Source organism: Oncorhynchus mykiss, unplaced genomic scaffold (assembly GCF_013265735.2).
Source record: "Oncorhynchus mykiss isolate Arlee unplaced genomic scaffold, USDA_OmykA_1.1 un_scaffold_164, whole genome shotgun sequence".
NCBI lineage: Eukaryota > Metazoa > Chordata > Actinopteri > Salmoniformes > Salmonidae > Oncorhynchus > Oncorhynchus mykiss.
This window is the reverse complement of record NW_023493668.1, coordinates 224589-239064: the sequence shown is the minus strand read 5'-3', so window position 1 is coordinate 239064 and position 14476 is coordinate 224589. Positions and strand designations below refer to the sequence as shown.

Sequence of the window (14476 nt, the reverse complement as noted above, 5' to 3'; positions counted from 1 at the left end):
GGTAGGGGAGAGGGGCATAATGGTAGGGGAGAGGGACATAATGGTCAGGGAGAGGTGGTGAGCATAATGGTCGGGAGAGGGGCATCATGTTCTGGGAGAGGTGGTGGGGCATAACGGTCAGGGAGAGGGGCATAACGGTCGGGGAGAGGGGCATAATGGTCGGGGAGAGGGACATAATGGTAGGGGAGAGGGACATAATGGTAGGGGAGAGGGGGTGGGGCATAATGGTCGGGGAGAGGGGCATAATGTTAGGGGAGAGGGGCATAATGGTAGGGGAGAGGGGAATAATGGTAGGGGAGAGGGGCATAATGGTAGGGGAGAGGGACATAATGGTCGGGGAGAGGGACATAATGGCCGGGGAGAGGGACATCATGGTCGGGGAGAGGGGCATCATGGTCGAGGGAGAGGGGCATTATGGTCGGGGAGAGGGGCATGATGGTAGGGGAGAAGGGCATAATGGTCGGGGTGAGGGGCATAATGGTCGGGGAGAGGGGCATAATGGTCGGGGAGAGGGGCATAATGGTAGGGGAGAGGGGGTGGGGCATAATGGTCGGGGAGAGGGGCATAATGGTAGGGGAGAGGGGGTGGGGCATAACGGTCGGGGAGAGGGGCATAATGTTAGGGGAGAGGGGCATAATGGTAGGGGAGAGGGGAATAATGGTAGGGGAGAGGGGCATAATGGTAGGGGAGAGGGACATAATGGTCGGGGAGAGGGACATAATGGTCGGGGAGAGGGGCATCATGGTCGAGGGAGAGGGGCATTATGGTCGGGGAGAGTGGTATAATGGTAGGGGAGAAGGGCATAATGGTCGGGGTGAGGGGCATAATGGTCGGGGAGAGGGGCATAATGGTCGGGGAGAGGGGCATAATGGTCGGGGAGAGGGGCATAATGGTCGGGGAGAGGGACATAATGGTCGGGGAGAGGGACATAATGATCGGGGAGAGGGACATAATGATCGGGGAGAGGGGCATCATGGTCGGGGAGAGGGGCATAATGGTCGGGGAGAGGGGCATAATGGTCGGGAAGAGGGGCATAATGGTCGGGGAGAGGGGCATAATGGTCGGGGAGAGGGGCATAATGGTCGGGGAGAGGGGCATATAGGTCGGGGAGAGGGGCATCATTGTAGGGGAGAGGTGGTGGGGCATAATTGTCAGGGAGAGGGGCATCATGGTCGAGGAGAGGGGCATCATGGTCGGGGAGAGAGGCATAATGGTCGGGGAGAGGGGAATAATGGTCAGGGAGAGGGGCATAATGGTCAGGGAGAGGGGCATCATGGTCTAGGAGAGGGGCATAATGGTCGGGGAGAGGGGCATCATGGTCGGGGAGAGGGGCATCATGGTCTAGGAGAGGGGCATCATGGTCGGGGAGAGGGGCATAATGGTAGGGAAGAGGGGCATAATGGTCGGGAAGAGGGGCATAATGGTCGGGGAGAGGGGCATAATGGTCGGGGAGAGGGGCATAATGGTCGGGGAGAGGGGCATATTGGTCGGGGAGAGGGGCATCATTGTAGGGGAGAGGTGGTGGGGCATAATTGTCAGGGAGAGGGGCATCATGGTCGAGGAGAGGGGCATCATGGTCGGGGAGAGAGGCATAATGGTCGGGGAGAGGGGAATAATGGTCAGGGAGAGGGGCATAATGGTCAGGGAGAGGGGCATCATGGTCTAGGAGAGGGGCATAATGGTCGGGGAGAGGGGCATCATGGTCGGGGAGAGGGGCATCATGGTCTAGGAGAGGGGCATCATGGTCGGGGAGAGGGGCATAATGGTAGGGAAGAGGGGCATAATGGTCAGGGAGAGGGGCATAATGGTCGGGGAGAGGGACATAATGGTCGGGGAGAGGGACATAATGGTAGGGGAGAGGTGGTGGGGCATAATGGTCAGGGAGAAGGGCCTCATGGTCGGGGAGAGGAGCATCATGGTCGGGGAGAGGGGCATAATGGTCGGGAAGAGGGGCATAATGGTCGGGGAGAGGGGCATAATGGTCGGGGAGAGGGGCATAATGGTCGGGGAGAGGGGCATAATGGTAGGGGAGAGGGGAATAATGGTCAGGGAGAGGGGCATAATGGTCGGGGAGAGAGGCATAATGGTCAGGGAGAGGGGCATAATGGTCGGGAGAGGGGCATATTGGTCAGGGAGAGGGGCATAATGGTCAGGGAGAGGGGCATAATGGTCGGGGAGAGGGGCATATTGGTCGGGGAGAGGGGCATAATGGTCAGGGAGAGGTGAATAACGGTCAGGGAGAGGGGCATAATGTTAGGGGAGAGGGGCATAATGGTAGGGGAGAGGGGAATAATGGTAGGGGAGAGGGGCATAATGGTAGGGGAGAGGGACATAATGGTCGGGGAGAGGGACATAATGGTCGGGGAGAGGGGCATCATGGTCGAGGGAGAGGGGCATTATGGTCGGGGAGAGTGGTATAATGGTAGGGGAGAGGGGAATAATGGTCAGGGAGAGGGGCATAATGGTCGGGGAGAGAGGCATAATGGTCAGGGAGAGGGGCATAATGGTCGGGAGAGGGGCATATTGGTCAGGGAGAGGGGCATAATGGTCAGGGAGAGGGGCATAATGGTCGGGGAGAGGGGCATATTGGTCGGGGAGAGGGGCATAATGGTCGGGGAGAGGGGCATAATGGTCGGGGAGAGGGGCATAATGGTCGGGGAGAGGGGCATAATGGTAGGGGAGAGGGGAATAATGGTCAGGGAGAGGGGCATAATGGTCGGGGAGAGAGGCATAATGGTCAGGGAGAGGGGCATAATGGTCGGGAGAGGGGCATATTGGTCAGGGAGAGGGGCATAATGGTCAGGGAGAGGGGCATAATGGTCGGGGAGAGGGGCATATTGGTCGGGGAGAGGGGCATAATGGTCAGGGAGAGGTGAATAACGGTCAGGGAGAGGGGCATAATGTTAGGGGAGAGGGGCATAATGGTAGGGGAGAGGGGAATAATGGTAGGGGAGAGGGGCATAATGGTAGGGGAGAGGGACATAATGGTCGGGGAGAGGGACATAATGGTCGGGGAGAGGGGCATCATGGTCGAGGGAGAGGGGCATTATGGTCGGGGAGAGTGGTATAATGGTAGGGGAGAAGGGCATAATGGTCGGGGTGAGGGGCATAATGGTCGGGGAGAGGGGCATAATGGTCGGGGAGAGGGGCATAATGGTCGGGGAGAGGGGCATAATGGTCGGGGAGAGGGACATAATGGTCGGGGAGAGGGACATAATGATCGGGGAGAGGGACATAATGATCGGGGAGAGGGGCATCATGGTCGGGGAGAGGGGCATAATGGTCGGGGAGAGGGGCATAATGGTCGGGAAGAGGGGCATAATGGTCGGGGAGAGGGGCATAATGGTCGGGGAGAGGGGCATAATGGTCGGGGAGAGGGGCATATTGGTCGGGGAGAGGGGCATCATTGTAGGGGAGAGGTGGTGGGGCATAATTGTCAGGGAGAGGGGCATCATGGTCGAGGAGAGGGGCATCATGGTCGGGGAGAGAGGCATAATGGTCGGGGAGAGGGGAATAATGGTCAGGGAGAGGGGCATAATGGTCAGGGAGAGGGGCATCATGGTCTAGGAGAGGGGCATAATGGTCGGGGAGAGGGGCATCATGGTCGGGGAGAGGGGCATCATGGTCTAGGAGAGGGGCATCATGGTCGGGGAGAGGGGCATAATGGTAGGGAAGAGGGGCATAATGGTCAGGGAGAGGGGCATAATGGTCGGGGAGAGGGACATAATGGTCGGGGAGAGGGACATAATGGTAGGGGAGAGGTGGTGGGGCATAATGGTCAGGGAGAAGGGCCTCATGGTCGGGGAGAGGGGCATAATGGTCGGGGAGAGGGGCATAATGGTAGGGGAGAGGGGGTGGGGCATAATGGTCGGGGAGAGGGGCATAATGGTAGGGGAGAGGGGGTGGGGCATAACGGTCGGGGAGAGGGGCATAATGTTAGGGGAGAGGGGCATAATGGTAGGGGAGAGGGGAATAATGGTAGGGGAGAGGGGCATAATGGTAGGGGAGAGGGACATAATGGTCGGGGAGAGGGACATAATGGTCGGGGAGAGGGGCATCATGGTCGAGGGAGAGGGGCATTATGGTCGGGGAGAGTGGTATAATGGTAGGGGAGAAGGGCATAATGGTCGGGGTGAGGGGCATAATGGTCGGGGAGAGGGGCATAATGGTCGGGGAGAGGGGCATAATGGTCGGGGAGAGGGGCATAATGGTCGGGGAGAGGGACATAATGGTCGGGGAGAGGGACATAATGATCGGGGAGAGGGACATAATGATCGGGGAGAGGGGCATCATGGTCGGGGAGAGGGGCATAATGGTCGGGGAGAGGGGCATAATGGTCGGGAAGAGGGGCATAATGGTCGGGGAGAGGGGCATAATGGTCGGGGAGAGGGGCATAATGGTCGGGGAGAGGGGCATATTGGTCGGGGAGAGGGGCATCATTGTAGGGGAGAGGTGGTGGGGCATAATTGTCAGGGAGAGGGGCATCATGGTCGAGGAGAGGGGCATCATGGTCGGGGAGAGAGGCATAATGGTCGGGGAGAGGGGAATAATGGTCAGGGAGAGGGGCATAATGGTCAGGGAGAGGGGCATCATGGTCTAGGAGAGGGGCATAATGGTCGGGGAGAGGGGCATCATGGTCGGGGAGAGGGGCATCATGGTCTAGGAGAGGGGCATCATGGTCGGGGAGAGGGGCATAATGGTAGGGAAGAGGGGCATAATGGTCAGGGAGAGGGGCATAATGGTCGGGGAGAGGGACATAATGGTCGGGGAGAGGGACATAATGGTAGGGGAGAGGTGGTGGGGCATAATGGTCAGGGAGAAGGGCCTCATGGTCGGGGAGAGGAGCATCATGGTCGGGGAGAGGGGCATAATGGTCGGGAAGAGGGGCATAATGGTCGGGGAGAGGGGCATAATGGTCGGGGAGAGGGGCATAATGGTCGGGGAGAGGGGCATAATGGTAGGGGAGAGGGGAATAATGGTCAGGGAGAGGGGCATAATGGTCGGGGAGAGAGGCATAATGGTCAGGGAGAGGGGCATAATGGTCGGGAGAGGGGCATATTGGTCAGGGAGAGGGGCATAATGGTCAGGGAGAGGGGCATAATGGTCGGGGAGAGGGGCATATTGGTCGGGGAGAGGGGCATAATGGTCAGGGAGAGGTGAATAACGGTCAGGGAGAGGGGCATAATGGTCGGGGTGAGGGGCATAATGGTCGGGGTGAGGGGCATAATGGTCGGGGTGAGGGGCATAATGGTCGGGGGGTGAGGGGCATAATGGTCGGGGGGTGAGGGGCATAATGGTCGGGAGAGGGGCATAATGGTCGGGGAGAGAGGCATAATGGTCGGGGAGAGAGGCATAATGGTCGGGGAGAGAGGCATAATGGTCGGGGAGAGAGGCATAATGGTCGGGGAGAGAGGCATAATGGTCAGGAGAGAGGCATCATGGTCGGGGAGAGAGGCATAATGGTCAGGGAGAGGGGCATAATGGTCAGGGAGAGGGGCATAATGGTCGGGAGAGGGGCATATTGGTCGGGGAGAGGGGCATAATGGTCAGGGAGAGGGGCATAATGGTCGGGGAGAGGGGCATATTGGTCGGGGAGAGGGGCATAATGGTCAGGGAGAGGTGAATAATGGTCAGGGAGAGAGGCATAATGGTCGGGGTGAGGGGCATAATGGTCGGGGTGAGGGGCATAATGGTCGGGGGGTGAGGGGCATAATGGTCGGGGAGAGGGACATAATGGTCGGGGAGAGGGACATAATGGTCGGGGAGAGGTGGTGGGGCATAATGGTCGGGGAGAGTTGGTGGGGCATAATGGTCAGGGAGAGGGGCATCATGGTCGGGGAGAGGGGCATCATGGTCGGGGAGAGGGGCATCATGGTCGGGGAGAGGGGCATCATGGTAGGGGAGAGGGGAATAATGGTCAGGGAGAGGGGCATAATGGTCAGGAAGAGGGGCATAATGGTCAGGGAGAGGGGCATAATGGTCGGGAGAGGGGCATATTGGTCGGGGAGAGGGGCATAATGGTCGGGGAGAGAGGCATAATGGTCGGGGAGAGAGGCATAATGGTCGGGGAGAGAGGCATAATGGTCGGGGAGAGAGGCATAATGGTCGGGGAGAGAGGCATAATGGTCGGGGAGAGGGACATAATGGTCGGGGAGAGAGGCATAATGGTCGGGGAGAGAGGCATAATGGTCGGGGAGAGGGGCATAATGGTTGGGGAGAGAGGCATAATGGTCGGGGAGAGAGGCATAATGGTCGGGGAGAGGGACATAATGGTCGGGGAGAGAGGCATAATGGTCGGAAAGAGGGGGAGGTGATGTTTTTTATTGAAGCAGGGCTGGGGGTGTCTAATCTGTCCCTCTGCATCTGTCCCTCTGCTCTCTCGGGTCTGTCTGGGTTAAGGCTGGCCTGCAGACATGATAATCCTCCTGATTAAAGCCAGTGTAGACCTAAACCAGACTGAGCCTCTCAGAGTTACATTTTTCTATGGAAAATTGGTTAACGTTAAGAAAAATCCCCAACCAAAAAACAAAACAAAGATAATTAGATGCAGAAAGTAAATAGCATGGTGGGTCAATTTGTGCAACAACTAAGATGCTCCACTTGTCTGCTCTTTTGGTGCCCTGACTACCATGGTGTGAACAGTGTGAAGCAAACCCGTACGCATGAACAGACACTGTGTGTTCTTCAAGTGTTGCATCTCACTCATCTCAAAATCCAAGCCTATTCATTGATGACATGACCTGCTTTACTGAAGTTGGGAGACATTGCAAGCCAAGAAATTGCAAGATACAGCTGAGCCGATCTATCAGTATAGGCAGGTCGGCTACCAGGCAGACTGAACACTATCTCTCAGTATATGCAGGTCGGCTACCAGGCAGACTGTCAGAACTGAACACTATCTATCAGTATAGGCAGGTCTATCTATCAGTATAGGCAGGTCTATCTATCAGTATAGGCAGGTCGGCCACCAGGCAGACTGTCAGAACTGAACACTGTCTATCAGTATAGGCAGGTCTATCTATCAGTATAGGCAGGCCGGCCACCAGGCAGACCTGAACACTATCTATCAGTATAGGCAGGCCGGCCACCAGGCAGACCTGAACACTATCTATCAGTATAGGCAGCACCAATTGGGCCAGATGGGCTCTCGTTCCTCAGCCTGGCTGAAGGAGAGTTATTAGGTTCTAGTTGGGCCAGATGGGATCTCGTTCCTCAGCCTGGGCGGCAGGGTAGCCTAGTGGTTAGAGCGTTGGACTAGTAACCGGAAGGTTGCGAGTTCAAACCCCCGAGCTGACAAGGTACAAATCTGTCGTTCTGCCCCTGAACAGGCAGTTAACCCACTGTTCCCAGGCCGTCATTGAAAATAAGAATGTGTTCTTAACTGACTTGCCTGGTTAAATAAAGGTAAAAAAAAATAAATAAAAAAAATGAAGGGCAGTTATTAGGTTCTAGTTGGGCCAGATGGGCTCTCGTTCCTCAGCCTGGCTGAAGAGATGAAGGAGAGTTATTAGGTTCTAGTTGGGCCAGATGGGCTCTCGTTCCTCAGCCTGGCTGAAGAGATGAAGGAGAGTTATTAGGTTCTAGTTGGGCCAGATGGGCTCTCGTTCCTCAGCCTGGCTGAAGAGATGAAGGACAGTTATTAGGTTCTAGTTGGGCCAGATGGGCTCTCGTTCCTCAGCCTGGCTGAAGGAGAGTTATTAGGTTCTAGTTGGGCTAGATGGGCTCTCGTTCCTCAGCCTGGCTGAAGAGATGAAGGAGAGTTATTAGGTTCCAGTTGGGCCAGATGGGCTTTCGTACCTCAGCCTGGCTGAAGAGATGAAGGAGAGTTATTAGGTTCTAGTTGGGCCAGATGGGCTCTCGTTCCTCAGCCTGGCTGAAGGAGAGTTATTAGGTTCTAGTTGGGCCAGATGGGCTCTCGTTCCTCAGCCTGGCTGAAGGAGAGTTATTAGGTTCTAGTTGGGCTAGATGGGCTCTCGTTCCTCAGCCTGGCTGAAGAGATGAAGGAGAGTTATTAGGTTCTAGTTGGGCCAGATGGGCTCTCGTTCCTCAGCCTGGCTGAAGGAGAGTTATTAGGTTCTAGTTGGGCCAGATGGGCTCTCGTTCCTCAGCCTGGCTGAAGGAGAGTTATTAACATTCTCTTTCTGCAAATTATGAAGTGAGATGAGCTGCTGGAATGTTGACTCAACCAATCACAGCTCAGCTTTCTCCGTCTCTCTATATATCTCCCACTCTGTCTGTCCCTCTCGCTCCGAGTAATTCTTCCTCGTGTAACCTGCTGAGTGAGTAGCTGTCTTCCAGGCCTCCAAAAAATGGTCACCATTTCAATTGATTTCCAGTCAGGCTAATTTTACTACTAGACCATGAAGCTAGACAGAATATGTATGATAACAGACTACGGGGACCGGGTAGGACAGTGGAGACAGAATATCTATTATAACAGACTAGGAGGACAGTGGAGACAGAATACCTATTATAACAGACTATGGGGACAGGGTAGGACAGTGGAGACAGAATATCTATTATAACAGACTAGGAGGACAGTGGAGACAGAATATCTATTATAACAGACTATTGGGACAGGGTAGAACAGTGGAGACAGAATATCTATTATAACAGATTAGGGGGACAGGGTAGGACAGTGGAGACAGAATACCTATTATAACAGACTAGGAGGACAGTGGAGACAGAATACCTATTATAACAGACTATGGGGACAGGGTAGGACAGTGGAGACAGAATATCTATTATAACAGACTAGGAGGACAGTGGAGACAGAATATCTATTATAACAGACTATTGGGACAGGGTAGAACAGTGGAGACAGAATATCTATTATAACAGATTAGGGGGACAGGGTAGGACAGCGGAGACAGAATATCTATTATAACAGACTATGGGGACAGGGTAGAACAGTGGAGACAGAATATATATTATAACAGATTAGGGGGACAGGGTAGGACAGTGGAGACAGAATACCTATTATAACAGACTAGGAGGACAGTGGAGACAGAATATATATTATAACAGACAAGGGGAACAGGGTAGGACAGTGGAGACAGAATATCTATTATAACAGACTATGGGGACAGGGTAGGACAGTGGAGACAGAATACCTATTATAACAGACTAGGAGGACAGTGGAGACAGAATACCTATTATAACAGGCTATGGGGACAGGGTAGGACAGTGGAGACAGAATATCTATTATAACAGACTACGGGGACAGGGTAGGACAGTGGAGACAGAATATCTATTATAACAGACTACGGGGACAGGGTAGGACAGTGGAGACAGAATATCTATTATAACAGACTACAGGGACAGGGTAGGACAGTGGAGACAGAATACCTATGATAACAGACAAGGGGGACAGGGTAGGACAGTGGAGACAGAATATCTATTATAACAGACTATGGGGACAGTGTAGAACAGTGGAGACAGAATGTCTATTATAACAGACTAGGGGGACAGGGTAGGACCGTGGAGACAGAATATCTATTATAACAGACTAGGAGGACAGTGGAGACAGAGTATATATTATAACAGACTACGGGGACAGGGTAGGACAGTGGAGACAGAATACCTATTATAACAGGCTAGGGGGACAGGGTAGGACAGTGGAGACAGAATACCTATTATAACAGGCTAGGGGGACAGGGTAGGACAGTGGAGACAGAATACCTATTATAACAGACTACGGGGACAGGGTAGGACAGTGGAGACAGAATGTATGTAGTGTATGACCAGGGGGACAGGGGACGGTAGTGTAGACAGACAGGGTACGGTAGTGAAGACAGACAGGGTACGGTAGTGTAGACAGACAGGGTAGTGTAGACAGACAGGGTACGGTAGTGTAGACAGACAGGGTACGGTAGTGTAGACAGACAGGGTACGGTAGTGTAGACAGACAGGGTACGGTAGTGTAGACAGACAGGGTACGGTAGTGTAGACAGACAGGGTACGGTAGTGTAGACAGACAGGGGACGGTAGTGTAGACAGTCAGGGTACGGTAGTGTAGACAGACAGGGTACGGTAGTGTAGACAGACAGGGTACGGTAGTGTAGACAGTCAGGGTATTGTAGTGTAAAACCTGCAGAACAAGACAATGGGTGGCCCTGGAGGACAGGCCCTTTAAGGTAATGTACTGTTCGGTATACATAGTTATAGGCAAATCAGTGCAATGCACACACCCTCTGCTGCCATCCTCCCACGCTTCATCAAAGAGCAGGCTAAATTACAGGACAGGAAATGGGAGGAGACAGACAGCTAGACATTCTGAGAGTTTTCCATCAACTGATCACCACTCCATTCTTAAACTAGTTTTATATTTCTCCTTTCCTCTCTCGAAGCTTTCCCATCCGCTCTCTCACTCTTTCCCATCTGCTCTCTCTCTCTTTCCTATCTGCTCTCTCTCTTATCTCTCAAGGTGTTCCAGAAGCTAGGCATCAACCCAAAGTCTAGAGTTTTATATTTCTCCTTTTCTCTCTCTCTCTCTCCATCCTCTCTCTCGCTCTCCCATCCGCTCTCTCTCTCTTTCCTATCTGCTCTCTCTCTCTTTCCCATCCTCTCTCTCGCTCTCCCATCCACTCTCTCTCTCTTTCCTATCTGCTCTCTCTCTCTTTCCCATCCCCTCTCTCTCTCTTTCCCATCCCCTCTCTCTTTCCCATCCTCTCTCTCTCTTTCCCATCCTCTCTCTCTCTTTCCCATCCTCTCTCATCTCTCTCTTATCTATCAAGGTTTTCCAGAAGCTTTCCTATCTTATCTGCCAAGGTGTTCCAGAAGCTAGGCATCAACCCAAAGCCTAGAGCAGGGAGGTACAACTTGTTACTGTAGCTCTACAGTGTAGACTCCTAGTATGTTTCTATAACCAACCCATGAGGAGAACACAGGGGGCCCTGTAGCTCTACAGTGTAGACTCCTAGTATGTTTCTATAACCAATAAATGCACCACCTGAAACTGGACATTTTTAGAAGATATACTTTTCCACCAACCTTAACTTGGCGATACTATCTTCATTCTCGATTTGTCCGAATCAAAACACAACCTGTCCTGTAACTCCCAGTAATGAAAACCAAAAGTATTTGGTTCAATCACATGATGTGGTGTCAACAACCTGTAGCTGGCTAGACCAGTATACCTGATATGGACCACCGTGTACTGACTGTATCCGAGCTATAGACGAGCTTCGCCTGATAGGACTGTTATACTAGTTAACTAAACTATCCAGAACAGACAGAACAGGTCCAATAGGTTATTATCTCATAGTGTTGTTAACTCACCGGGGACCGGAGGGAGGACCGTCACGAACAACAGCATCGTGATTTGCTTCAGCAACGACATTGACTTCACTCTGTTGTACATTTGATTTAACTTGAAACTTCCCGTTCTTCCAAAACTTAACGTATGTCTTTATACACTTCTGTCTCTTTCACGTACAGTTCAATAACCGTAACCGAAGTGTCCAGTATGGAGCGACACATTGAAGACGGCGTCAGGTTGTCATGCTAACAGCTACTTGACACAACGTTAGCTACGCTAAGTTACCTAACTAACATTAACAATACACTGCTAGCGTTACTAACAGGTAGTTAACTATGTTAAAATAAACTTGTTAGGGAATAAACCCGTCGGCCTTTTTTTTTTGCCCACAGAAGTCCAACTTTGCCGTGTTTCTCCCCCCCCCTAACGGTAGCTAGCTAGCTCCTTTGCTAATGTTAGGCCGCCTTGGTAGCGAACTGACGTTAGCTTGTTGTTTCACAAAGGTCCGTCAAAAACAAAACAAATTCCATGTTGACTATGCCTATTGCATAGGTCCTTGTCTTAATAACGTATCCATTCAGGGTTATTTGGTCTATTCAGGGTTAGTAAATAGGTTAGTCCCGTCGGGGTGGATAGACGTCTCTTCTGCTGCTCCCAGGCTCGGTTGCATTTGGCCTTGACCGGGCAGTGCGGCAGACAGGGCGACGGGGGAACGCCTGGTTGTGTCTCCAGAATCAGGTTGTTGGATGAAGAAACGGAAGCTCCCTATCTGCAGGCAGGACACCAGACAGTGTGGCGGGGGAACGCCTGGTTGTGTCTCCAGTATGAGGTTGTTGGATGAAGAAACGGAAGCTCCCTATCTGCAGACAGGACACCAGACAGTGTGGCGGGGGAACGCCTGGTTGTGTCTCCAGTATGAGGTTGTTGGATGAAGAAATGGAAGCTCCCTATCTGCAGACAGGACAGATAGCAGACAAGACAGTGTGGCCGGGGAACGCCTGGTTGTGTCTTCAGTATCAGGTTGTTGGATTTGTTTGGGTGGATGAAGAACTGGAAGCTCCCTATCTGCAGACAGGACTAACTACAACAATACATTCCTGCTGGAACCTGTAGTGGAACTTTACCGCCACCCTGTGGACATAACTCTACAGATAGCAGGTCCAGAAAACACTTCTACTGAAACATATAAAGTGTCCACAAGATGGCAACATGTCTGGTGAAAGACCCGCACATAGTGCATCAACTCATGTAACAACATGCCCCCAAAGAATTTGGAATATGAGTCGCGTTTTCCTAGTGGCTTGTTTCTGCGTTTTCTTTTGATTTCCCATCACGATCCAGTGTTTAAGAAAGGTGAACGGAGTTGAATAGTTGTAACGTGTGATGTTCTTGTCCTATAATGGGACAGCATAACATAGGTTAGGGATTAATTCAATGGAACAACTGTTCATTCCTCGACAGATTATCATCTTTAGGTTCTCTGGGTAGGCAAAGTGAAAGGGGGGCGTGCCGAACGGTTTCGCCCGGTAATAATACACGGGACACGGGTACTTTGAGGACTGGCTTCACGGAGATCCACGGTAACAGACAGTGCATGGGCACAATCTATTTAGAAAACAGGAGCAGTACGGTATACTTTTGTAATTCCTCAACTCAAATGAAATAATATCCCTAGGTCTCTAATCTGTTATTTTCATGTTAAACATGAACTTTAAACCTGTAGCCTGCAACGTTGATATGTGACACAGTAAAAAGGCAATGATTGAATGGTATTCAAATGAAGATGGCATGTTATTCAAATGAAGGTGACATGGTATTCAAATGAAGGTGACATGGTATTCAAATGAAGGTGACATGGTATTCAAATGAAGGTGACATGGTATTCAAATGAAGATGGCATGGTATTCAAATGAAGGTGACATGGTATTCAAATGAAGATGGCATGGTATTCAAATGAAGGTGACATGGTATTCAAATGAAGATGGCATGTTATTCAAATGAAGGTGACATGGTATTCAAATGAAGGTGACATGGTATTCAAATGAAGATGGCATGGTATTCAAATGAAGGTGACATGGTATTCAAATGAAGGTGACATGGTATTCAAATGAAGATGGCATGGTATTCAAATGAGGATGACATGGTATTCAAATGAAGATGGCATGGTATTCAAATGAGGATGGCATGGTATTCAAATGAAGGTGACATGGTATTCAAATGAAGGTGACATGGTATTCAAATGAAGATGGCATGATATTCAAATGAAGGTGATATGGTATTCAAATGAAGATGGCATGGTATTCAAATGAGGATGACATGGTATTCAAATGAAGATGGCATGGTATTCAAATGAGGATGGCATGATATTCAAATGAAGATGGCATGGTATTCAAATGAGGATGGCATGATATTCAAATGAAGATGGCGTGGTATTCAAATGAAGATGGCATGGTATTCAAATGAAGGTGACATGGTATTCAAATGAAGATGATATGGTATTACAATTAAGATGGCATGATATTCAAATGAAGATGATATGGTATTCAAATTAAGATGGCATGGTATTCAAATGAAGGTGACATGGTATTCAAATGAAGGTGGTATGGGATTCAAATGAAGATGATATGGTATTCAAATGAAGGTGGCATGGTATTCAAATGAAGGTGGCATGGTATTCAAATGAAGGTGGCATGGTATTCAAATGAAGGTGACATGGTATTCAAATGAAGGTGGCATCCTTATGTTTGACTTTGCAGATATTTCCTCCGACAGAGATGGCCGCCTCGCTTCGCGTTCCTAGGAAACTATGCAGTTTTTTGTTTTTTTACGTGTTATTTCTTACATTGGTACCCCAGGTCATCTTAGGTTTCATTACATACAGTCGAGAAGAACTACTGAATATAAGAGCAGCGTCAACTCACCATCATTATGACCAAGAATATGACTTTCCCGAAGCGGATCCTGTGTTCTGCCTTTCACCCAGGACAACGGAATGGATCCCAGCCGGCGACCCAAAAAAACGACGTCGTAAAAGGGGGAAACGAAGCGGTCTTCTGGTCAGGCTCCGGAGACGGGCACATCGCGCACCACTCCCTAGCATTCTTCTCGCCAATGTCCAGTCTCTTGACAACAAGGTTGATGAAATCCGAGCAAGGGTAGCATTCCAGAGGGACATCAGAGACTGTAATGTTCTTTGCTTCACGGAAACATGGCTCA

At 51.1% G+C, this 14476-nt stretch overlaps 1 protein-coding gene across 2 annotated transcripts in view; it reads right to left on the bottom strand.

Moving 5' to 3' along the window:
• LOC110524928 (bone morphogenetic protein receptor type-2) overlaps window positions 1–12365 on the bottom strand; it is a 54005-nt gene extending 41640 nt beyond the window's left edge. The window contains exon 1 of one of the 2 annotated variants that reach the window (XM_036972481.1): window positions 11281–12365. In XM_036972481.1, the coding sequence (XP_036828376.1) occupies window positions 11281–11362 (82 nt within the window). In that variant the 5' untranslated portion in view covers window positions 11363–12365. The remainder of the gene's footprint in view (window positions 1–11280) is intronic. The other variant, XM_036972482.1, reaches the window with a different exon arrangement.
• Window positions 12366–14476: the final 2111 nt, after the last annotated feature.